This window comes from Cryptomeria japonica, chromosome 8 (assembly GCF_030272615.1).
Source record: "Cryptomeria japonica chromosome 8, Sugi_1.0, whole genome shotgun sequence".
NCBI lineage: Eukaryota > Viridiplantae > Streptophyta > Pinopsida > Cupressales > Cupressaceae > Cryptomeria > Cryptomeria japonica.
The window spans coordinates 37,244,709-37,271,464 of record NC_081412.1 but is presented as its reverse complement, the minus strand read 5'-3'; the positions used below and the strand labels follow the sequence as shown (position 1 = coordinate 37,271,464).

The window sequence follows — 26,756 nt, the reverse complement described above, 5'->3', positions numbered from 1 at the left end:
GAAGTAGTGGCTCCTAAGAGGAAAAAACGGGTGATATCTCCATATGAGTTTGACTTTGAACTTTTAGTTCCTCCAAAACCTAAGGGAATCAAAAAGCCGAAGACAGTATCTCGGGTGGTAGTAGACCTGCTTCCAAGAGAAAATATGTCGAAGTTATGGTGTCGTCATCAGACAAGGACAAAGGCAACATACGATCTGAAGATTATACCATGCAAGTTGTAGAGCTCGGGGTGGAAACTCATGAGAGTGTGAAATTAGATTCTTAGACAACCCTTAATTCTTTATTAAGAAGATTGGATCAAGAGAGGGATGAGAAAAATATCTTGAAGCAGAAGTGTGAACAGCTGACCAGTGTTCTTCTAAAAGTCACACAATCATCTCAAGAGATAGAGCCCTATAGGATCCTCAATAGATACCGAGGCTCTCAAGAAGATTGAACAGGTAGGAGCTAAAGGCGGAGTGATGGATGAGTGGATTTCAAGACTAAGGTCAGAAGGCTCTCATCTTCTGAGCTCAATAGTGGAACTATTGTCTGATTATGAAGTAATCCAAAGTCGGATGCAAAGACTCAAAACCTCTTTGTCTTAGGAGGTTGAGGAAGTTGTGAAAAATACTACCTTGTGGAGCAAAATGAAGGACTTCAAGATAGATGTCCTGGTTGAGAATAAGGTAATTCCCACAAGGGAGAAATACATTCAGATCTTGTCTTTATTGTCTCATAAGCAAGAGACAATGAAGTTAATGATTGCAGAGCTGGATCGGGAGAAGAAAGAAGGTGATGACGAGGTTGATCTTATCTTTGCCAAAGTTGGTGATCTCCCTTGCTATTTATATGATAGCGACCAGAATCTCGTCACTGCTGAAGTTGTCACGCAAGAATTCCTTTCCTTGATGGATCAATGCACGGGACAAGTTTTCTCGCTTGATACATTTGATAAACTGTTAGAAATTTAGGTTAGCTTTGAAGTCCTCGCATGCATGTTGAAGGATGTTAAGAAGAAACAGGTGAAGATTCAAGATGCAATGTCCCGCGTCCAAATCATCACAAGCTCTACCTTGATGCCCAACGAAGCAGAGATCAAAGCCATCCTTGCTAAATTCGAAGGCTTCCATAAATCCAATGAAGAAGAGAATCAAGGATGAAGTATCCCCTCTTGGCACCCTTTCTTCATGCAGCTGCAGTAATAGATGCTGTCAATTTTTATGCAACTGCACATCTTCTTTATGTAGTAGTTGTGGTAAAATGGGACTATGCAGTTGAATAAGTCAACTGTGCCCACCTTTTTCTCAACTTCTTTTCCTATATAAGGAGGACCTTTTTGTAAATATTTTATCTTTTTCATGCTTAGCAAAACTTTGCTGGATTTTTATCCCAATTAAGACTTTGGGCTTTTGTGGTGAAAATTCAATCAAACAAATAAAGAAAACAGTTTTGCTGATTGCAAACTTTGTGTTGTATCAAGAAATTTGTTTATATTATTTAATGTTCCTATGTCCATTGAATACATATTACCTTTACTTCTTTGATCTTTAAGATATTGCCATGTGGTTAGAGAGCTCTCAAATCTTGCCAATAGACTTTGTGCTCTTAGCATACTTGAGAAATCTGTTGATAAATTAAGTGACTAGTAGTAAGCTTTGTATTGTTGCAGTTATTTGTAGTTTAATGGATTAGAAATCTATACTTGAAGACTTTGAGCTTTAAGCTAAGTTTCTAATTGTTTAATTTGTAACTATCAGTGTGAATTAGTGTTACCATAAAGAAGACTTTGTGCTGCTTAAAAGTAACTCTTTGTGTAGTTTGTTAGATTAATAGTTCCTTTCTTTAAGTATCTAAAGAGGTAGAGAAATTGTAACTAGGTGAAGGGAGAATACATAAACTCTGAAAAAAAGAGTTATATGCCTAACACCAACCCACAAATTTAATTTCTTATTAATTAGAGGAGAAATTTCATAGGGAACCTCCCCTTGATGAGAGGAGAGATTAATTTCTTAGCATAGCGTTGTGTGAATTTTATGTTTTGTCATTAGTACGTTGGTGACAAAATATTCACCCAACATTGTGGCAAGTATCTTTCTTGGTCCATCCTTGAAGTTTGTAGCTTCATTATGGTTTCATTAGCATTTCAATTGTAACCAACTTGGATGCCCCATTTGGGAGATGAAATTGCTATATAAACAGGGCTTAAGGTGGTAGTGTGAGTGTGTAATGGTTAAGAATAATAAAACTTTGTTTATAGGTGTTGAAGAATTGAAGATTGAATAGAAGAAAGAGACGATTGTCCATAATCTCTTTTTGAAGATAATACAGATCTCAGTCTTTTTTCTTAGTGGATTTTTTTCTGAATGGGTTTTCTCCACATATAAACAACATTGTGTGTTCAATTTCCTATGATGATAAGTTTTCATTGTTATTTCTCATTTAAACTCCATATGGTTAGCGCTTATATTTCAAATTTATAGTAGATTTATAATTCCATTATTTTTGTTCACCTCTAGTTTTATAACATGTGTGTGTGTGGGGTATTATAAAATAAAACCTTACAAAATTTAATACTTTACCTTCTTTTTTATATATACATTTGACAATGAATATATATAATTATTGTTCTTGTTTTTAATCAATATAATAGAAAAATAAGAAACTAGATAGAAAGCTCTGAGGTCCTTGGAGGAAGATGAATACTCATCCTCCATTGTTGGTCTTTTACTACTCTCTTTGGTTTTTAATTTTCTATTTGTTCTTTCTATTGCTCTAGAATTATTGGTCATCTTTTTCATTTTGTGGGATGACATTTTGGGGTGGTTTTTTTATTATTTTTTTCTTTGTTCATAAATCCTTTATTTTTATGTATTAGCAAGAAAACTAGGTCACAAACAGATGTTCTAAACCCAAATGATTCTTTATAAATTGTGTTTATACCCTAAAGAAACATTAACAAAAAGATGAGTTATGATGTGGTGTCTATACTAATTTATCAACATGAACTATATGAAAATACTCATCACATAGTACACATAAGTTATGATGTGGTATCTATACTAATTTATCTATATGAACTATATGAAAATACTCATCACATAATACACATAATATCATATAAATAATTCATTAATGTTTGATATATATTGTTAGCATAAATAAGGTCATGTACCTAATTATTTTTTTAGTGCGAACCTATTCACATGTTAAGCTAACTAAGGTCTCGGGTGTCTTTCTAGAAGTTAGTTGTTAATGAGGTCGTGTATCTCATTTACTTACTGTGTTTTGGGTCATTTAATATTTTTTTTAACTTGTCTCATAACATAGGGTTAAGAAACTCCCGCGCAAAGGCCTGTGTTCTAGGACGACGCCTGGAGGAAGCCCTTCGGCCTGCATTGTTCCTAGTCCTGGAGGTAGCCCTTCGGGCCCTGCGACTGATGGTGGTGTTGTTGCAGCAGATTCTGGGATATTGGATGCAAACCGTGTTGTTAGTGGGGCTGCGAAGAGATCGTATGTAGATCGATTGGGTAAGGAGACTCAGTCGTTCTTTGTTTGTCGCTTCATTGCTATTAATTTGGATGATGAATTGATTAAAGAAATCGATCAAGTGGCCTCTGATCTATCATCTCATGTGGTTATCTATCGATTTAAAGGCTTTTGGCCTAATCTTTCAGGGCTTCATGATTGGGTCTCTAAGCATTGGGAGCCCCTTATTTCCGACTTGGTGCATATTTTCCCTTTGGCCAAGGGTTTCTTTGTTGCTAAGTTTGAAAAAGCAGCTAACAGAAAGATTATTCTTTGCAATCATTTTTTTCTTTGGGAGAATCGTTACCCTTTGATGATTAAACCATGGCAAGAGGACTTCGATCCTTTGTTTGAATCCTTTTGTAAGATGTCAATCTGGGTTAGACTTCCTAACCTCCCTCTTCACTTTTGGGTGGATCCACTTCTTGAGGTTGTGGGGGATGCTTTGGGAAATTTTCTGATGGTATATGTTGAGTCTTTTGATATCCTTCATTCTACCTATGCTCGTATCTTGGTGGACATTGATGCTTCTAAGGGGTTGCCTAAGGAGATTAAACTATCGACTCCCAAGGGTTTATGTATCCAACCTCTAGATTATGAAGGCATTCCCTTCAAATGCAGAAGGTGCTTCAAGACAAGTCATGTAGCGGCTAAATGTGAATTACACAAAGTTAAAGAAAAGAAGTCTTTGTCCCTGTGGAGTGGGGCTTCCTCCCATCATTACATGGTGTTAAAGGGCTCTTCTCAAATGGGTACGGGGCCTGATATTTCTCCTGAAAATGTTGTTGAAGATGCTCCTCCTGCCACTAATGCGAGTGGTGAGATGGTTCGTTCGGAGCTAAACAATGATTCGGAATTGTCATATGTTGTTGGATCTGCCCCTGTTGTTGGTTTTGACAAGTCTGGGGGTATTGTTCTTGTGTCTAGGGAGGTATCTGGAGCAGTTTATGTGCATGTTGTTGTTTCCAGGGGTGTTTCTGACACAAGTCTTGCTATGCCTATTGGAGCTTCATTGTTTGTTGGCTATCCCTCAGCTACTGATTTTCCTGCATTAAATTTGTTGGAGTGGCAAGATGAGGCTACTAAAGTTGAAGATGGTTGGATAACAGTTAAAGGTAAAAGGTCTAAGAGGTCCTTGCCTTCTTTTGACATGACCCTTCGATCCCCCATGAATGGTCCCAAAGGGAAATCCTGAGTGAGGGGGTTGTCTTAACCCTTGTGGGCAGTTGTGCTTTGTTTGTTGTGGGTTGCCTGTAGTTTCTCAGGCAGCTTGTCTCTTTGGGGTTTCTACCCTTTCTTTATCTGGTAGGCCTGTTGTTTTTCAATGTCTATTCTTTTTAGCAACGTCATTTTGCTTTTGTTGGAAGTTGTAGAGTCAGTTGTGCTGGTTTTTTAGTTGTGGTTTTCATTGTTAATATATTTGCGCAACCTGCTTTGTTGGGTTCTAGATCCTGATAAAATCTATTGGTTTCGGGTCCCTCCAAAACCTAATTGTATGGGGTTTCTGGTCCCCTTAAAACTTGTTTTCCCTTATTCAAAAACATAGGTTAAGAAAGATATCAACATCTTGTTTAGTCCTATCACTCACCTTACCTATATAAGCAAGGTTGTTATACACTATAATATATCTCATAGATCTTAAGATCAAGAAAGATTGTTTCTTGCATACTCTATTGTGGAAGGTTTCTTGTGTTTCTACAAGTGAACCAGGGTATTGAGCTAATCTTTAGCTCCTACATATATATTTATCATATCTCTTTGTACATCTTAATCTTGTCTTAGAACTTACATTTATCTTAGTATTGCAAGATCTTCTTATATGTGTGTCTGTGTGTGTTCAATTTGGGATACATGTGACTTACAAAATACATATTTTCCTATGAGATCTAGTCAGCCTCATCCTTCGCATATTCTTTAAATGGTTGGTGGTAAGTTATGTTATTTTCTGCAACTTTGTTCTCTCTTTTGTTGCTTACCCTACCAACATCATACCACCTTTCAAAATTATATTGTCTTGAAGATATGTGATTGAATCAATAAGCTAGTAAAATATTTTATTTTATTTTATATATATACACTTCAATTATACGAAAGTACTATCCCTGTGAATTTTTTCTTGTTGAAGCAAATGATTTTGAGAAGTGATCTATGTCAAAATATTTTTTGTCTTTGGTATGGTGGTATAATTTACATTTGTTATACCACATTTTATGCATCGTGGATGAAGCTAGTTATGTATGCTAACTAAAGACTCGCTAATTCACACAATTACTTAAACTACCCCTAACTTTTTGATCAGCTATTTCCAGATTCGATTGTGTGTAAATTTTTGCATCAAGATTCTAGATCACACTATCTCTAACTTTGTTTGCCTGATCATGAAGTGGATGTTGAAGGTGGACTGTGCGGTAGAGTTTCACAAAATGAATTTTAGATGTGCGAGGGAATAAGTGTGTTCAAAGTGAAGAAAGTTGTGCGAGGCTGTGAAGATTCACAGATTGCCATCAATGCAAAATATATTTATCAAACCTAGGATTTTTTATATGTTTCGTTTCCCACGACTCATTTTTGATGGGTTAGATTTGTATTCTCTACTACACCTAATTTACAACTATAGTACATAAAACAAAATTGCTTTATGAAGTTCTCTCTTTTACCTATGGATCGATGGTAATGTTTTAGTATTGCCCCATTTGTACCCTTAGATTCATTGTTTATTTGGATTTCTCTTTCCCCTTTGCCACTTATATGTCTAATTTTGGTGCTTGCTCTTCATCTTCTTAATGTGTTGTGTAGCACCTTTTTCTTGGAAATTCGGTTTCTTTCTCCATCAACTTAATTCTTTTTTATTTTCCTATTTTTGATGGTGGTGGAGTATGTTCATATATCTTTATTTTTTCTCTTCTACTTGTGTAAAAATGATATCCTTCATCTGTAATATTGCAATATGAATTTATTCATCATCACCATAAAAAGAGAAGATTTGGATAGTCTTGTTGTAGTTCTCCTCAATCCTTAGTTTCTATCCTTGCTTCCTAGTTAATGTAACAATTTTAACTATTGGGGTTAATGCCTAATAGAACAATTATATTTGTAACCTATTATCATGTTCTCTTCTTCCTCTCCATGCTACTATGCATATCTCTAAATGCTCATCAGGAATTTTAAGATTATATCATACTCTTCTTGTAGATGCCTTGTTCCAATCAGTATTTTGAATGCATGTTGTAGACATCTAAAATTGACCATTCGCATTTTATCAAGTTATCTTGATTCTTCATGTTCCCAACCCTATAGAATGATTAAATAATATCTCAATTATTAAAATAATATCATCATTACCTAATCCTTTTTCAAAAAATCATTTTGTCATCTCCCCTAAGGTCTAATAAATTATTATTTTCCTTATCCTAAAGTCCCCATCCCTCCAAAAATTAAATAAATATTCTTATTTATTTAATTCCCTTTTTGGCCATCCTCCATAATCTTTTACTAATCTTCATTTATCCTTTATACCTACCTACTTGAATGTACATGGGTTAATTGATGATTAAGGATTAGATAACTTGAATTCTCCATATAATCGTACTTGTCGTCCTAATACCTTTGATTTACAGGTCAACCTTAAATGCTTTAATTTAATATTTTTCCATGTACTTTGGAAGCATGGGCACGTCTTCCTTTTTTCCATAAAGGGATTTTTAAATTCGTCTTTGTACCTACCTTCAAGTACCCTACCCCTATCCCATCTATCCATTAGTTCTCATGCAAGATCTCACCCCTTAATTCTCCACCAATCTTGGAACCTTCACTCCTACCCAGCCACCACTTGCTACTTATCTCCTCCTTGCTTGAGATGTCTCAAGAAATCTTGACCATTAATCATCCCAATTAATCCTAACCCTTCATCAGTTATGCCAAATATATATAAATCTCCTCATCCAAGCTATTTCAACAACCTTTGAATGCAATGTTATGATGCTAAAATTTGTGAGCATGCATATCAAACATCAATTGGGAAAATTTGTTACATGCAAGAAGTCAAACATGGATCGTATTACATATTTTATGTTCTACATAGATTTTTTAATGGCTTATATGACTATATGATTGTTATTTGTTTTGTTCAATTTAATGTTCTAATTTGTTCACCATAAGTACAATTACTTGCTCACATTTTTGTCTACCCCAATGAGACCCACATCCTTAGTCTATTAATAAATAAATAAATAAATGTTTGTAGTTTTTTTATCACAAGTGCTATTTCAGCAAAAACATACTAGATTGACAATAATGCTTTGTTCTTCAACAAATACGTCAACATTTCAAAAATTATACAAGACAAGAAGTCAATATCATTTAACCCATTTTGAATCATGTTTTTTGCAATTTTATGATTTTTATGTTTTTGGTTTTCTAACAAAAGACCAAATTTTCAAGGCTTTGTGCTTATGCATTTTCTCATTTTATTAATTTAAGTCGGTTTTCCCCTATTCTCAATAAGTAAAATACATTTTGTGTAGGTTAACTATTTCAATGAATATGAACAAAATAATGTAAGTGTTTTGTAAATCAATGGGTGAAAAAAATGGGAATTTAGTGGTCCTGCCTAGAAATTGGCAAATCTTCTTTGTGCTTTGACAGTTGCATCAAGTATAACAATTTGTTATATGTTCTAAGTTTGGCCAAAATTTTCAAACATCTTTAAGCATTTTAGTAGTTGTTATCACCTGATATAGATTTTATCCTAGAGTAACAAGCTAACTTAGAATTTTTTGCGATCAATCTAAAAACATTTTTGTAGCATATGTTGGTCTAAGATACTTATCTAAACAAACCGCTAATAATAACTTTGGTAGCCTTGAGATCAAAGAAAATTTATTTTCGACTAAATTAGGAACATTAATTAAAGTAAGGGTAAAAGCATTAGTTGTCGTGTTTGGGATTACTTCTTATGTGTATGTCCTCTCCTCACACTATTTGGTGTTTTGGTGATCTTGGACATCAAAACCCTTGATTTGATCCAGGTATTGTTGTTTCAAACCCAAGAGTATTAGTCATGTGTATTCTCTCTCCTCATTCTTCAAGTGATCTTGGAGGTCAAATATGTCTAATTCCCTATGGAGGCCTACTTGAGGATTTCATCTTTCCAAGGGACAACCTCAACCACATTTTCTGGTGGGGTATATAGATGAGCACTCAGATGAGCACTAGGTGAAAAAGAGACTAGGAGAGACCTCCTAAGCTCATGCATGTAGATGAGCACTCAAATCATGAAATTCTCATAGTGACCTCATAAATAAAATCCTAAGACCATTGTTCCTCATTCAATGCAGTACAAGAGATGTGTATCGTACAATAAAGCTACTCATGATGTACCTCATTTTCCTCAAAAAGAATATATGGTTTGAAGCAAAAACCTAGCTCAATTTCTTCATAAAGTGACCCATGAAATTTTGTTGGAAACTAAAATTTGCAACAATTAAAAAAAAAAAAAAAAAAAATTATACGGGTACCACGAACAAGATTATGCATTTATGTTCACCAATCCCCATGTTTCACAAACTATTCAAGTAATAATAGAGAGAATGATTACTACGATATTAACAAACGAGTGAAAGTTTCTTCAAATAAGAATTATAAACAATTTATCATATAAGAATAAGATCGACCATAGCCCCAAAATAGATTGGGGAAAAAGTTTTAAAAAAATTGAAAAATTTCAGAAGAAATTTGGTTTAAAAAAATATTATTTAAAAAAGAGAAAAAAACAGCTACCTTGTTTTGAAATTTAAGGACATTTCTATAAGATATAGAGAGATATAAAGATACAAGTGGTTGGACACTTATTCGAGTTGGGATAAAAACACTTACATTTCCTAGATTTATTCAAGCATGTGTGACACTTAAGGTAGGCAATGGAACTAAACATTAATGTTTTCTACTAGACGAAGGATAGATAGGGAAAGTCATGCACACATGAAATCTTTTCAAAGAAGCGTTACAAGCTTCATTTCAATAAATTGCATTCAAATGTGGTTGTTGAAGTAGATTGGATGAGAGTAGATTTATAGATTTTTAGCATAAATGATGAAAGATTAAGATTAATTAGGAAGATTAATGGTCAAGATTTCTTGAGATATCTCAAACAAGGAGGCGATAAGTAGCAAGTGGTGGTTGGGTAGGAGTGAAGGTTCCAAGATTGGTGGAGAATTAAGGGGTGAGATCTTGCATGAGATCTAGTGGATAGATCGGATAGTAGGGTACTTGGAGGTACCTTGGAAGGCTCCTCATAAAGGTTGGTTTTGTCACTACCATGCCCTTGGGGTACAAAGAAGAATTTAAAAATCTTTTTATGGAAAAAAGGAAGATGTGCCCATGCATCCAGAGTAATGGGAAAATATAAAATTAAAGCATTGTAGGATTGTATGGAGAATTCAAATTATCTAATCCTTGATTATCAATTAACTCATGTACAAGAGATGTGTATCCTTAATACAAGTATTGACAATTTTAAGTGCATGATTACTGGGACATATTTAAGTAGGTATTGGGCGACACGTTGAAATGTGTAGTTTTTTATCCTTGGGCGGATAATAGATCCTAGAACATGCATTGTTACTACCCAAAAGCCATAACAATAGCTCTAAGCAATTAAGTCACATGTGGAGATAACCAAACAAAATTGTCAAAATCCTATGTACCATTTAGAATCTATGAGTGTGCAAAGTTAGCTCTAACAACTATTGATACGATTATCCTGGTTCATTTAGCTCCTACGAGTGTCGCCTACTATGGCAAATTCCTTACACACCACAAAGTTCTTTGCTTATGAAAGATACAACAATTTTACCCGAAGGCATGTATCTTTTCACAGTAAGGGCGTAATGGCATAATGGCGTATATAGTCAACTTCACGACTCCATGATAAGGATGATATTTTAATTGCTCAAATAATTAGACCATGATTAAGAATAAGAAATCATCCTCTTGAAGTATGAGCAATTCAAAATGGGCCTTGTCCCTCAATCTTGGAAAGATTGGTAGGATCTAGTCGAGGTTTTCAGATATTGCCACAATTTCTAGTTATACCCAATATGTTTACCGGGTAGGATCTATTTACAAGCGGTCCTCGATAGGATATAGAGGTTTAGTAGAAAATTAAGTTCAGAAGTCCTTTCTTAGAGTTAAAACATAAACACCCTGTTCACTTCCCTCTCACATAAAACATTATACTTAATGTTGCCATGCAATTTTTTTATACCACAGGTTACTGTTATTTATTTTCTTAGGATTATGAATAAAGACGTTTATAGATAATTTAATTAAAACGAGGAATATCCTATCATGCGGTGATAGTTTGGTTGTACCCTTGAATAATGCCACAAGGCACAAGTAGAGCTTTACCATTATTGGCCTCGTTACCAAAGCCAGAAAATCACTTTTTATTGCATTTGAAATATATCTCCCTCAAAAATATAGACCAGATTTTGAGATCATTTGAGATCACAAAACCCTTGTAAGTTTCAATCATAATATCAAAAGATTACTTCACGATCTACTACTTTTAAAAGAAAAGACTAGGGACCCTCTTGTTTGAGCCACTGACGCCTTTCAATTTACTCCCTTACCAATTCAAAATATCAGGGGAATGTAGTCTACGTAAACTTATGCAACCAGAATGTTATTACATGAAAACTGTAGCTCAGGTAATGATATATTATCATTAGATCCATGGTGCTTTGTACTCTGGATCATATGACCTACTTATGCAATTAGATAACATGGAATCTCTACACACTAAAACCAATGCTATTGTCACTTGAATATAATATCCTGAATGATTTGAACTCTTGTAAATTCAGAATTGTTGAGTTAAAAATTAAGTAATTTAGTTTGAACTGCTGTGACATGATTAAAGCACAAAGATGTGGATAGCAATTGCTGTTTGCTTGATAGCAGCTAACATAAAGTTTCTATTAAGAGATAAATGACAATTACACCTACCAGAGGAACTACACTTAAATGCTTACGTATAGAATATTTGTGCAATTTTGCTCACCATTCTCCTACTTCAAAAATATTTTAGTTCGTATGAAATTTGATTCACAACCGCAACATGCTTGTTCTTTAATTTTCTACTGTCCCTCAATCAAATTATGTAACTAATTAAGAAATTGTGATGAAAAGAGTTGCTGAAAAAAAAAAAGATCAAAACAAGTGGTTCATCACTGCAATTATTCTAAATATTGTCCTAATGCTAGGATTGTATTTTAATCATGTATTCAGAGTTTACCTTAAATAGAGATACAATCTTACATGGCTGATATTTTTGATTGAAAGGAACTCTAATTTAGAACATTTACACCTTCAAAACCATATGTTGTCTTTGAAGAACAAAAGTTCACTTCCAGATAAATAAGAATACTTCTATGAAAACTTCAAGAACGCAGTAAATATGACATACATCCACACCTAGAAGGCCTGTTACAAAACATTATCAAGGTGCAGCTCAACCTTCTTTAAGAAAGATGAAAGCAAAGCAAACCACCATACTTGAACACCTGAATGAACACAAGCTGGCATGACCAATCTTTCAATTTAAACTTAGTGCCATGGTTGTGACCTTTATACAACGTGCATAGATGCCTTTTGACTGCAAGATGTGCAGTAGTTGACAGATGATGCTTCAGGGGTGAAAGTATTCTAACAGTTCATTCTGTTAGCGAGAAATGAAGCAACATGGCATTTTCCCCACAATTGGCTCCAGAACTAACATTTGTCCTGACGACAAAATTAGTGCCATCCATCCTTTTTGCTCTCAAGGAGGGTAGCTTCTATGAATGTTAGCAAAGCATAAAGAATTTCACAAATGTTGTGGTATTATGCTACAAGAATGTGAAACACTTTGTGAGTATCATCCTGTAGAAGAGAATTTGTGGGATCAAGATGAGATAGGTTCATATGGATAAGAAAGCCAAGGATGTTTCAGTGCCTCAGTAGCAGTAGGTCGTTTGCTTGGATTGACTTCAAGAAGGTACTCAACAAAATCAATAAATCCTTGATCCCCCATGGGAAGCCGGTGTCTAAACGAAGTCTTCTTAGGTATCAAGTACTCCAGTCTGTTTGAATCCTGAAAATAAAGTAAATATGGCTCAGTAACGGTTCTGCTGCTCAAGTACAACAAAATCAACCTGAACAAATATGAAAGTCCATGACATCGTGCAACTGGTAATATTCCAATACTGGAGTACAATTTGTCTGACAGTCTAAATGTTTTTGTATGCCAAATCATTTATTGTAACCGTAATATTTATACCATCATGACAACCAATTACTTATTGTAAGTTGTAACTGTAATCTTTTTCTCAAAATCACAAAACATTACAATTTGAACCCCAAAAAATAGTAACATTGTAGGTGATCTGTTTAATTTATCTTTATACTCCTAAATTTTCTGCTGTTGACAGGTGTTATCTTTATACTCCTAAATTTATCCCTCCATATTTGCCAATTTCCTCAGAGAAGGAAAGCATATATTATGTAATGTACCTGATTCCGTTCATATAACATGTGATTTTTAGTAAAATACTTGTATGTGTCACGCCCTTTAACAAGCATATCTTGATCTATTGATCCAATTATTCCAACCACTCGAGCAAGCAATGTTGCAGGGGAATCATTTTGAAAAAGAACCTGCAAAAAAGGAGCAAATGCAAATGTATTATTAGCAAAAGGATATAAGAGATCATAATGTAGTATTTCATTTCATTAATTAGCCTTACCAAGTTCAAATAGTGAACTTAAAATACCCAGACCATAGTTAGTTTCAAATAACACTTTCAACCTTATTTTTGCTGCATTTTTTGGGTGACCAAAATAACAAAACAAAGCAAAAACAAGAAGCAGCTTGGACATAAAAAAAAAATACAGAATATGTATGTAATCAATACCTCTGCAGCTCAAGGCTTCAAACAAAGGCTGCGTGTAAATTAGCCACATACTAAGCACTTATCTTGTGAACAGATTGCCTGATATGATCAAGTAATGATCACAGCTCCACATCAAAGGAAGGAATAACCACCTCGCGGAGTATAAATCACAGTAAAGCTTATCAAAGGGACTACATTCTCTGTATCATGTAATCATGCTTTTCCTGTATTTAAAGTCCAGAGTTCCAAATGTTCTGCATGAAAAGTGTTGATCTCAACTAATAAGACTATAACATGATTTTATACCCTGATGATGGATCATAGAGTTTGATCCAAAATGTTGGCAACAAAAATCTACATGGACTAGTCCAGAAGTTAGTATACTGATCATTATGGGCTGTGGAAGCTTCATGAATCTGAAGATTATCAATTTTCATGCAAAAATATAAAGCTTGTAACTTTCAACTCTCCCTTGACCTTCAAGGATTTCTTTCCCACCTGATCAAAAAAATCAGCTACAAAAATATACTGAACCATTGGGATCATGTCATTCAAGCTTGTTGAAGTGTCAATGAGGAGCTGGGAGAATGAATTAGTCAATGTACTGTGAAAAGGAGCTGTCATAATCGTGACTCTAGAAAGTCTTTAATCAAAGTTGCAGATTTCAAATGACCTGGGAAGGTTACTTTAGCAAGTTTGCCACTTGCAGCAGACGTGTGCATAAACTGTTCATCACAGCTAACTCATTGACTACCACTGAACTTGTACTGTCAGAACCAGCAAACTCACACTAGCAAGAACTGTCTTACTCATTCTGATGCAAACAGGGAATGGAAATTGAAGATTTTAAGAATTTGATCTTCTGTTTGGTCAATTGGTCTCCATCTTTCTGGGGTTGGGAAGCCGTATATATTGCGACAAGGGATGGGCTCTCATTGTATGGTGGCTGTATTCCGTCTTCAAGGCTGATGCAAGACTGGAAGTTAGAGTGAGGTGATAGCATGTTGCAGGTGTGATGGCAGCTTCAAAATTGTTGGAACTTGGTATGACTCATTGGTTTTACCTTGAGATAGCGAAACAGAGAGTATTTCTTGTTGGGTTTTCTCCAGGGTAAACTATGTGTCCAATTTGAAGTGTGATTCTATTTATTAGTTTAACACATGTTAAGAAGTTATTTGTGTTCCTCAATTTGTAAATGTCATTGATAATGTAACATCCATTGTTAAATGGTCTAGAGTGTATGTTAAGGGGTTTGTTGAGTTATTTTTATTGTAAATTTGTTTGCTAATAATCAAGAGAGGTTTGACCTCCTTCTTTATGGATCAAGTAGTATTAAAGCACTTATTTCCTTTGGAAACTTTGATTATGCAAGTGTGCCATTGACAAATTCAAGTAATTGAGATTTGCTACCTTTCAAACCTAAAATTGGACCAAAATAGTGAATAAGGAGAGCAAGAATGGCAAGAGAAAGATGACAGCGAAGCTAGGATTCAGAAGCTTGACGATGTTGTTTGGATTTTCAGTGTTGAGGAGAAAGTTGAAGGGAAGGTGGAAAAAATAGAAAGCATCATGCTAGACCTAATCTCCAAAGTAGGAATCTTGAAGAACACTGAGAAGAAGAAAAAGTAAAGATGAAGCGAGTCCTCTGCCGGAAAGTTCTTCAAAGTGGAAGCAAAGATCGAAAAAACAGCCCTATGGTGGTGAGATTAGTCATATGGTGCCAAGAAATTGAAACAACGAATCTCCCAAATGGAGGTATATTTCATTTTTCATTAGTTGTCCCCACACCAACGAATTACTTTTGCAAAGTTAAAGCTTTCCTAAGATGCTCTCACTTGGTATGAGAGCTATGCACACTCATTGGAACTTTAGAACGTACCACTGAATTTGAAGTGGGAAGACTCCAAGAATCTTCTCCACCAGCAATTTTGACTTACATGCCATGAAGAGGAGTGAATAATGCAATAGCACTACTTGAGTCAAGGGCCAAGACAAAGTGTGCAAGCCTATACAAGTGAGTTTAGGAAAAAGGCAGTCCAAATGGACAAAAGATATAATGGATAGAGAAGAGCTCATGAAATATACTAGAGGATTGTTTGGTCACTTAAAGAAGCATGCACTCGTGACCAAGCCCCACGATCTAGATGAAGCATGTGCTCATGTGCACTACCTTGAGCCAGACAAAAATGGGACCTCCTTTGACAAAAATAAGCAAGGGGATAAGCAAAGATCTGGGGGTAACCAGAATGAAGATTGCAAAGGTATGAAAATGTGAATCAAAATAAGGAGACAACAATGCAATGCAAGATCCAAATTTACAATCCACACAATCAAGAAAAAAAGCCTAAGATCTATGTATAAATCAAATGATAAACAATAATACTAATATAAAGACCTTAGGGGACCCCATTGTATCTTGAGATTTGCTTGAATGCTTTGATATGAGGGTTGCTCTTCAAAATAGCATAACTATGATAGCACAATGATAGTTGCTTTCTTGATGATGATGAATGCTCAAAATGAAAATAGTATTCTTGATCTCATGAAGTGCTAAGGGGCAAATGAGTGAATGAATGTCTTATTTATATGCCTCACATAACACTTGATCAATGATAGAGATTAAATGACAAGATCAACAGACGAAAAAATTGAGAGAGGGGATGACCTATAATGCACATGGATTGATGAGGTGGAAGAATAAAGAAGGGTGTAAATGCATAGAGGAAATAATTTTATTTATTTGAGGTGGGAAAATTAAATAAATTATTTGAAATTTATGTACTTTTGGAAGAAGTGTTAGCTAATTAAATAAACTCTGAAAAAAGTTATTTAATTATAGCCAGACATTGATATATAAATATTTAATCAATTATGGAATAAAAAATAATGAATTAATTAAATACTAAAAATTATTTAATTAATAGAGGAACATTAGTTTAATTAAATAATTAAAAATTTATTAATTAATAAGGATACATGAAAAATGAGAAGAAAGTGATGACACGACAAGATGAAAATGTATTAGCCAATTTATATGTCTACAAAGATAAGGGTGACAGAGAGAGCAAGAAGAATGCTACTTCTACAGTTAATTCAAAGACCAAACATAAAGGCAAGTAACAAACAAAATGACCATTAGGTGGAGGAAGTCCAATTTACACCCCAAATTGGCTTCCTTCTAATGAGAAGAAGGGTAAAGATAAGAATGTCATTTATATGAAAAAGGCAATAGAAATAAATGGAGACTTCAATGATGATGAGTGCCTATCTTGTGCCGTGCTCAAAGAGGAAGATTCAAAAAGTGGTGACAGCTCTCGTGAAAAGGAAGGGCTCACTCAATTGTTTCATGCATAGCAGCAAAAATCGTTTGGGGAAAAAATCGGCAAACCAAAAGTGTAAGATTATTTTTAAAATTGGGAAAACATAGGATTTATAAAAAAAAAAAATTGTAGAAAAAGAGACGAGTACTATTTTTTAAAAAAACTTAAGGGCATTTCCATAGCATAGAGATATAGAGAGCAAAAAAAATAGAGGTTAACCCATGAATTGTAGTAAAAAACTTTTTGTTGTTTATATTCATATTGCTGATTACATAGGCAAATATTCAGTTAACTTTTTAAGAGGGCAGTTACCAAATACTTGTCTAAGTCTAAGATCAGATATTAGCTAGGTCTCTGGAGTAACTGCGATCAAATCTCAACTGACAGCAATCCAGCTACTGTTAGGAATTTAATAAAAGTGGAAGCCATTTTGAAGTGATCCAAGACTTTCATTGTGATTGAAGCAAGTAGTTTTGTAGGGTTAATTCAATATTTTAGAAAGCTTATTAAATCATATCCACAATTGCAATGCTATATATCATAGCAGCAAAATCATTTGGGGAAAAAATCAGCAAACCAAAATTATAAGATTTTTTGAAAAATGGGTAAAAATTTGGATTTTAAAAAATCATAAAAAAACTGTAGAAAAATAGACACAAACTACTACTTTCTTAAACTTAAGGGCATTTCCATAGCATAGAGATATAGAGAGCAAATAAAAGAGTTTAACCCATGAATTGTAGAAAATAGATTTTTGTTGTTTATATTCATATTGCTGATTACATAGGCAAATATTCAGTTAACTTTTTAAAAGGGCAGTCACCAAATAGTTGTCTAAGTCTGAGATCAAAGATTAGCCAAGTCTATGAAGTAGCTGAGATCAAAATTTATCAGACAGCAATCCAGCTCTTGTTAGGAATTTAGTAAAACTGGAAGCCATTTTTAAGTGATCCAAGACTTTCATTGTGATTGAGACAAGGAGTTTACTAGGGGTAGTTCAATATTTGAGAAAAGCTTATCAAATCATATTCCACAATTGCAATGCTTTATATTCCCTAATGCCAATTGGTAAGTCTATTATATGGGGTAGAATTCAAAAAAAGGCATTTGTTTAATTGAAGTAAAAGATTAGCAAGCCACTAGTTTTGGCAATACCTAGCTTGCAACTACTATTTTCTATTTTAGGTGGACACAAGTGTTAATGATTATGTGTTGGAGGATGTTTTATTACAAGTATGTAAGCTTGTTTGTTGTCATTCAAATTTATTTAATGGAGCACTTTGGATATATTGCTCACATAATGAATTGTATGTCTTTGTTTGAGCAAAAATTAACTATATCAATTATAAATTAAAAATCATATATCTATATCTATATATATTATATATGTCTTCAGATGTCTAGTATCGTGGTAATAACACTTCGTTGGTGAGGCAGCCACCAAGGTTCAAAGGATTACATAAAGATATTTCTGGGCTTTCCAGCCTTCAAAACAGCCCATCTTTGGAAATAACCCATACAATCATCATCATTGAAAGAACCCTCTTCACCTAAACAGACTTATGAACATACTTATAAATAGACTCATAACACTGTATAAAAACATAAGAAACCCCTTAAAGCTGGGAAAACCACAAAACCCAGCCGTCTGCAGTAAAACCTTCCCACTATAAACCATCATCTTGCAAAAAAGTCCTACTCTTGCTTATAACAAGATTACTAACTAATATCTGTGAAACTATTATAACAAGAGGGAACCGTTTATCGGCATAAAACCTATAAAATATGAAAATCTTACTACACTACCTAAACAGTTCCCGCACCTCTAGCAAATCTTGCACCAGTCACCCGCCTTCTCCTGATCTTGGTTCGCCTACCTCTGGGAATCTCCCTCGGCCATGCTCGTGTCAAGCCATTGTCTTCTCTCTCATGGTGCAAAATGATCTCGAGTCTCTCCCAAGCCTGCGCTCTTTCCAGCTCATAAGCCTCCTTGTCCACCTTCCCTACCCACCTGACAAAGGAAACAATGCCAAATTCATCTGCATCCCTTACATCCTCAAAACCTTCTGAATAATCTAGACCTACTCCAAGCACAACCCACTCCAAAATGGAATCGAAGCCTTCTAACATCTCTTCTTCAAAAATTGAAGTGACAGCCCATTTAACCATCTCTGTGTTGTCCCCAGGCGATGATCATGGATATTATATCCAAATTAACCTTCCACCGCATTTTGTTCTCCATAAAATAAGGCCCCAAGACCCCTAAGGCAGTGTTGATAGCCTCATCTTCCTTGAAACATAGCAAGCCCTGCATTCTTTCTTTACTTACAGGTTCCTTGAACCCCTTATGTTGTTTTTTTGTGCTCACTGTGAAATTCGCTTCCATGATATTTAAACAAGCAACACACTTCCTGACACTACTAAACTCTTTATATCGTGAGCCAAGCGAAGTTCATCACCTTAAATGCTATCCGCAACCAGGATTACGAATCTGACAAACCACCCTACGAAACGTGCCATCTCATTTCCCATTGTCCTTGGAGACTTCACTTCTACACTGCCAACCACCTTTACATGCTCGCAAATCCTTTTTGAGGATTTGGAATGAGGTGTCCCGAGAAAAATCGTGCATTCACCATCATTAAAAAGATGGGAAAATCCGAAACACCGCCATTCCCAACTTTAAGGTCCAATCGGGAGTGAGTCGTCCTTTCCAAATCATTTAGGAAACATCACCACCACTGTTCACAAAAAGACCGCACGATTAACCACTGCAGGATGACATCATCTGCCGATCACCACACAACCACCATCCAACTATCAATCATTGCACACACACTTCATCTAAAATAAAATCCCCTTGAAAATCTTCAATTATTGATTCGCCTTCCTGCTCAAAGGATAAAGCCCATTTAGAAAGTCTATCTGCAATTTGGTTTCCATATCTGCGAATGTGACTTATTTTAAAATTATCAAAAAAATTTAAATCTTCAATGATCAAAGCAATAAACCCTTGTAAATGCCATGCTCAAATTGCCCCCTTCATTATGGCCTGAATTATAATCAAAGAATCCCCTTCCAGATGAAGATTACGGACACCTCGACTTCTAGCCATTCTAACAGCTAAAAAAGTAGCATGAGCTTCTGCTTCATTATTTGTGCAGCTCCTTAATCTTTTTAGATTACGGACACCTCGACTTCTAGCCATTCTAACAGCTAAAAAAGCAGCATGAGCTTCTACTTTATTATTTGTGCAGCTCCTTAATCTTTTTGCTCCACACTTGATTAAGTCCCGTCCCCAAATTCATCCCTAATAACAAACCTTGCCCCTGCTAAATTTCTACAAGCTTGTGCTGCCCCATCGAAATTCGCCTTGAACCAACCCTTATCAAGAGGATTCCAACACACACCCGAGACCTTCTTATTGCTTACCTTATTACTAGACCATGAACCATGTCTTATTTTGATTCCAGGCCAAGCTCCTTGTATTCTGCTATCCATTAAAGTAAAAGGGGTTGTCAGTGCTAGGGACTGTGAGGGTGCCACGCCAACAACTTCTTCAATAGCCCAATTGATTATGCCCAGTAACCTTCTAACATCCTCTGCTTTATCCTGAAAAATTCTACGGTTACGCTCTTTCCAAATCTCCCATATGACTAAAGACGGGCTAATACGCCACACTCTTGAAAGAGTCGACTTACTTGGCTGTCTTGGCCAGCTTTCAAAGATATCTTTAAGGGTGGACTGAAGAGGACCTTGCCAATTGAATTTCTCTTGAAGATCTAACCAACACCTCGAAGCCACATCGCAACTTAGTAATAAATGATCCACCAATTCCTCCGACTTGCTACACATCACACATTTGGAAGGGCCCATAAACCCAAGCCGTTTCCTTCTCTGCCCAGTAAGAATTATGCCTTTCACTGCTAACCATGCAAAAGCACCAGCTTTCAGAAGGCAATCTTTTCTCCAAAACAGATCCCAACACCTTGAATGAACCTCCTCCCTGCCTTCCAATAATTGATAACCTAGTTTTACTGAGTAATTCCCATCCCGAGCTCCACACCAAATCACCCTGTCCTCTGATCCTGTGAGAAAAATCTTCCTCTGATCCAAAACTTCCATGAGACGCCGCTGAGACTGATCTAAGATACTTGTTGACGACAAATCTTTCCACACCCATTCCTTTCCAAAGTCCCCTTCTACAGCTACCATATAGTCTTTTACATGATCACCCCAAATGGTCACCAAATGATCCTTAATGGCAGAAAAATCTGCAATGTCTTTGATGGTTGAAAACCATGCCCAAGAGTCATCCTAGAACTTAGCTTTCGATCCTTTACCAACTTGCCAAGATAAATGATCAGTGACCACCCCTATGCAACTTACAATGAAATTCCATATACCCGAACCTTTGGGAGGGTTACAAATTGTGAAAATTCTATGATCTTCTAGGGAGTCCAAATATTTAGCTTGCAGAACTTTTACCCACATTTGGTCCGGATTAGTATAGATATTCCAAACCAACTTAGCCCCTAGAGCTATATTCATCTTGTGCCAATCTCTCAAACTTGCACCACCCTTAAACTTTGCTTGACAAACTTTATCCCATGCCAATAAGGGGATTTTATCTTGATCATTTGCCCCATTCCAAAAAAAAATCTCATTCTTTGTTGGATCACACTAATCACCTTTTTTGGAATCTTTAGACACATCATTGAGAAGATTGGTATTGTAGATACAACTGATCTTAACATTAATATTCTTCCAGCCGAAGTAAGCCATCTACTTTTCCATCCATCCATTTTATAAAGACAACTATCAATCAGATTTTTCCATAAATCGGACTTGTTTGCACCGCCAAAGAAAGGGATGCCTAAATATTTACTGGGAAGGATTCCCAACTTCATTCCCAAAATTCTACAAATCTCCCTTTGTTTACATGGTTTGATGTTAAAAAAGAAAATTTCCGATTTGAACCGATCAACGCGTTGTCCTTAAGGTTTTTCATAAACATCCAAAGTTCCCTTGATAATTCGGGCCTCTCTAGTTGACGCATCACCCGCCAGGAACGTGTCATCTGCAAATTGCAAGTGGGTAAGGGGGTTCACACCTTCTGCAATTTGAACACCTTTCCATAAACCTTCACTCCACTTCTTAGAGATTAGTCTCCCTAGAACCTCTGTCATTATGATGAAAAGAAAGGAGGAGAGAGGGTCTCCTTGCTGAATACCTTTCTTGGACTCAAAAAAACCTTGAGGGCTACCATTTATAATAAATGAAAAACGAGGGTAACTGATACAGCTATGGACCCAAGCGATCCATTCCTTACTGAATCCAAATTTCGAAAGGACTTGCACAAGAAAGTTCCTATTTACCTCGTCATAAGCTTTCCTTATATCCACCTTAACCATCATCTTTTATGTCCTTGCCATCCAAATAGAGTGAACAGCTTCATGTGCAAGAATTATACCTTCATAAATTGATCTACCGGGGGCAAATCCACTTTGTTCACTTGATATCACAGATTCCAGAACAATTTTTAATCTGTTAGCCATTGCTTTGAATATCACCTTGTACATGGTGTTATATAATGAAATCGGGCGAAAATCATCAAAAGATGTGTAGTCCACCTTCTTTGGAATCAAGGCAATAAAAGTGTTATTGAAATCCTTTAAAACAAAACCCCCTTTCCTTGATTCCTCCACCACATCTAATATATCATTTGCAAGAATGTCCCAAAAATTTTGATAAAAAAGGGCAAGGAAGCCATCCGGCCCTGGGGATTTATTTGATCCTAGCCCAAAAACTGCTCTTTTCACCTCCTCCAAAGACACCGGATCCATTAGCATTTTGTTTTGTTCTTCCTTGACACATGAAGGAATAACCTCCAGAATCTGGCGAATATCCCCACCAGGGTTAACTTCACCATTAAAAATATCAAAAAAATGTCTAACCACCTCCAAGTTAATCTAATTCATATCTAAGACAGACACCCCATCTCTGTTCCTAATTGAAAATATCTTGTTCTGAGTCCTCCTTACCTTTACTGAAGTGTGGTAAAATTTTGTGTTTCTGTCTCCATCCTTCAACCATGTTTCCCTTGACTTCTGTCGCCAAAAGATTTCCTCCCTGGCTAATACCTCAAAGTAGCGTTCATTTAGAACTTTTTCTTTATTAAACACCTCTTCATCCATTCCCTGACTGATGATCTATTCATGGAGTATTTTTAACTCATCTTCAATCCTTAGCTTCTCACTGAAAATATTACTAAAAGACTCTCTATTCCACTTCTTGAATTGCTCCTATAAGAACTGTAGCTTTTTGAAAAAGATATATATATATTAAACAAAAGGCATTTGTAAAATTGAAGTAAAAGATTAGCAAGCCACTTGTTTTGGCAATACCTAGCTTGCAACTACTATTTTAGGTGGAGACAAGTGTTAATGATTATGTGTTGGAGGATGTTCTATTACAAGTATGTAAGCTTCTTTGTTGGCATTCAAATTTATTTCAAGGAGCACTTTGGATATATTGCTCACATAATGAATTGTATGTCTTTGTTTGAGCAAAAATTAACTATATCAATTATAAATTTAAAATCATATATCTATATCTATATATATTATATATGTCTTCAGATGTTTAGTGTCGTGGTAGAAACACTTTGTTGGTGAGGCAGACACCAAGGTTCAAAACCCACGTTGGGCCATAGGACTCACATGCCTTCTGCCTTTGTTGGGTTGTTGAGCTAGCAGTTTTTGAACAAATGAAGTGCGAGGAATGATGGCCCCTCAGAAATTCATGATCCTCTATAAGTGGTTTCTCTAGGCTCAAACCAAGCTAAAAGCTCAAGTTTCCTCCATCATATATATATATATATATATATATATATATATATATATATTCTAGTCTATAAAAGTTTAAATTTTAAAACTAATTCATAATATTAATTATAAACTATAGGGGTTCGCTCCTTGCCCTTCAAAGTGCCATCTAGAACTCTACATAATAGTATTAATTTTAAAGTTAGTGTACAATATTAATTATATACTCATTCACATCAAAATCCATGGGTTGGGGTATGCCAAAAGCTTGAATCATATTGAAGCCGCAACTTAGAGCAGATTTGTCAGCTACTTTGACACTATCTCATATGCCCCCCACAATTTACAATGATTGAGGCCCTTTCAAATTCGGTTGATGACCACCATTGCTCCTCCCACTCTATTTAGGGATCTTCAAAGGTCAGAAAGAAAACTAAGGGACAAAATAACAAATTGTTTCCACGTTGATTCCACACTGAGTTTGATTAGTCTCAAATCGGCTATTTTTGAGCAATTTAATAATTTCACAAGTTTTTCTAGGGTTTTGTGGGTTTATACAACGATTTTTTTCACTTATTTCCCATTTTTTGGGTTTTCAAACATGATTTTAAAGCAATTTAAACGCAAAAAATCATTGCAAATTGGGTCAATGATTTTTTCGTGAATCGGGATTTTTTTGGGGAATAAATCCGCTGACTATAGGATACGAGATTGATCGGGTATAATCGCGATTTTTCGTAGACTCTTGTTTCTTTGGTTTCATGTATTGATACAAGTGAAAGATAAAAGGGACATGCATTGTTTGAACTAGTGTTTTAGGACTCGGTGAGTACTCACCAGACTCGTCAGTCCTAACACTCGGCAAGTCGACAAGCCTAAGACTCTCAAGTCAAGTCCCGCCAAGTCTCGGCGAATACTCACCCAGGTCTCGGCCTAGGACTCGCCAAGTTCCAAGGTCAAACTCCCAAGTCTTGTGCAAGAACTCTAAGGTCCATCCACCTAGATGTGTTAAAACAGCAATAAGTGAGTTATTTTTTCTTCATATTTCGGTCAAACTCATCCACTTATTCATTTTTTGGCTCAAATTCATCCATTTTCAATCATCCAAAAAACAATTTGAGGGCATAGCAAATTCATCCATTTTAAGTTCATTTCCCCGCATGCATTATATCGTTGGGATTTTCTCACATCGAACACCTTGTGCAACTTATCATTGCTGCCCCTCAAGCCCATTAGGGTCTCCACTCCCAAACCCCCACTAGTTATTGAGTATGAATTATGAAATTTCAAATATTGAGCATCTGAAGATCATATGACAAGTTTCTGACATCTAACACCTTGTGCAACTTATCATTGCTGCCCGTCAAACCCATTTTGGTCTCCACTACCAAACCCCCCATTAGTAATTGAGTATAAATTATGAAATTTCAAAAATTGAGTGTTTGATGATCATATGACATGTGTAATGTTTGAATTATGACAAATTAATAGTCAAAATAGGCTTTTATGTTTCTCTAAATACATCAATTTCTTTTATTTTTTTACTTTTCTTTTTTTTTTTGGCCGAGTTTCCTACCAAGTCCCGAGTCCGAGTCCTATTTTGGGCTGCTGAGTCCACACCAAGTCTGAGTCCTAAAACTTTGGTTTGAACCATGTTCACAATCTTTTTTTTTCTTCCAAGCTATTAGTGAGACGGAATTGGAGGTTGTGAATTACCAACTCCCATACTCTTTGTGGTGGTTGCAACATGGAGTAGATTTGAAGGTAACAAAGTAATGCAAATTGGTGTTTGGTTTACATACAGAGAACAAGGATGTGCTAGAGGTTGATGCTGTGTTGTCAAATGTAAGTGCTATGATTTTTGGTCGTCCCAATTTATAAATGAGGGATGCCATTTATTGCGCAAAAATCAGCAGAAGCTTTGGTCAAAAAGTAGACATTTATTTGTGAATTCTTATGTTGGTAGATAAAAGATTGCAATTTCTAGTGCTTCAAAATCTAGAAGGCTACTCAGTGACAATGTGCATGGAAGGGTGTTCATAGGACTGTTGTAAGGTCTTAAACGCATTGGGAACAGCAAGGTTGTAAAATCCAAAGACCTCTTGAAATAGCAAACTAACAGCATGAAAGATATACAGCTTAAATGCATATGTGCTGTGTGCCATCACCTCAAATTGTATATGCAACGTAATCTCTTGGTTCACACATTCTATTAAGCTTATTCTGTATCCAATATTCATTCAATTCTTTTTCTGTATTTAAGGCACACTGTTCCAAACATTCAGCAACAGAAGTCGGTGACCTCAACCAACAAAGCTATAATAATGCACATGCAAACAAATAGAGTTTATAACTTTCATTTCTCCCTTTACCTTCAGAAATATCTTCCCTGTATGTTTGCAATTTGTATAAGACTAGAATTACGAAATTTTGAATAGATATTTGAAATTTCATCTGTTTTAGGAAGTAAGAGTTGGAAAAAGGCAGTAACCAAGGCACACTCTTGAAATTCAACAGAGAAGCCTTGAAAGTTTCCCAAGTTAGAAAAGATACAAGAACTATCATGGACGAGAGGAATTCTCGATAGCTAAGTTCCAAGGCACAGAGATGCTAGTCATTAAATGTCTGGGTATACTGCTCTGGAATTCATGCACTAGTTTGTAAAAGTCTCTAGAACTCAAAATAAAGATTGTTGTAAAAGATGTCTAATATAATTATTTATTCATAACACATGATAGATCAAACAAGCACTGAATATTTATTTTTGATATAGCCAATATGATAAGATAATAGCATATGCAGTCCAATGGTCTCTCTAAATAGAGAACTAACAGCATTAGATTAAGTCCAAATTCTCCCAGATTAAATTATAATATATTATGATAGCTACAGGTGGTCTTATCAAATTAAGACAAGACATATTTCTGCTGAGATTAAAAACATAACAACTGATGTATTCCAAGACCACTAGTTTGAACAAGGAAAATATATTCCTGCTCTATTGCATAGAACACCAATACCATTTTACATATCAACGCATGATGCAAGCCAATTTGTAAGAGAGTAGAAAATAGAAACAAAAAATGCTAACATGAAAAGCATTTTGAGGCAAGATGCAAATCAACAAAGGTGTGATCTGATACGAAGTAGCAAAACATCTTTCTGGGGA

General features: G+C 35.5%; 1 protein-coding gene across 6 annotated transcripts in view; it reads right to left on the bottom strand.

Moving 5' to 3' along the window:
• Positions 1-11,812: 11,812 nt before the first annotated feature.
• The window catches only part of LOC131064560 (uncharacterized), a 52,380-nt gene continuing 37,436 nt past the window's right edge, over positions 11,813-26,756 (bottom strand). For all 6 annotated transcript variants that reach the window (XM_057998734.2, XM_057998731.2, XM_057998733.2 and 3 more), the window contains 2 exons: positions 13,061-13,204; positions 11,813-12,641 (listed from right to left, as the gene is read on the bottom strand). In XM_057998734.2, coding sequence (XP_057854717.2) covers positions 12,453-12,641; positions 13,061-13,204 — 333 coding nt within the window. In that variant the 3' untranslated portion in view covers positions 11,813-12,452. The remainder of the gene's footprint in view (positions 12,642-13,060; positions 13,205-26,756) is intronic.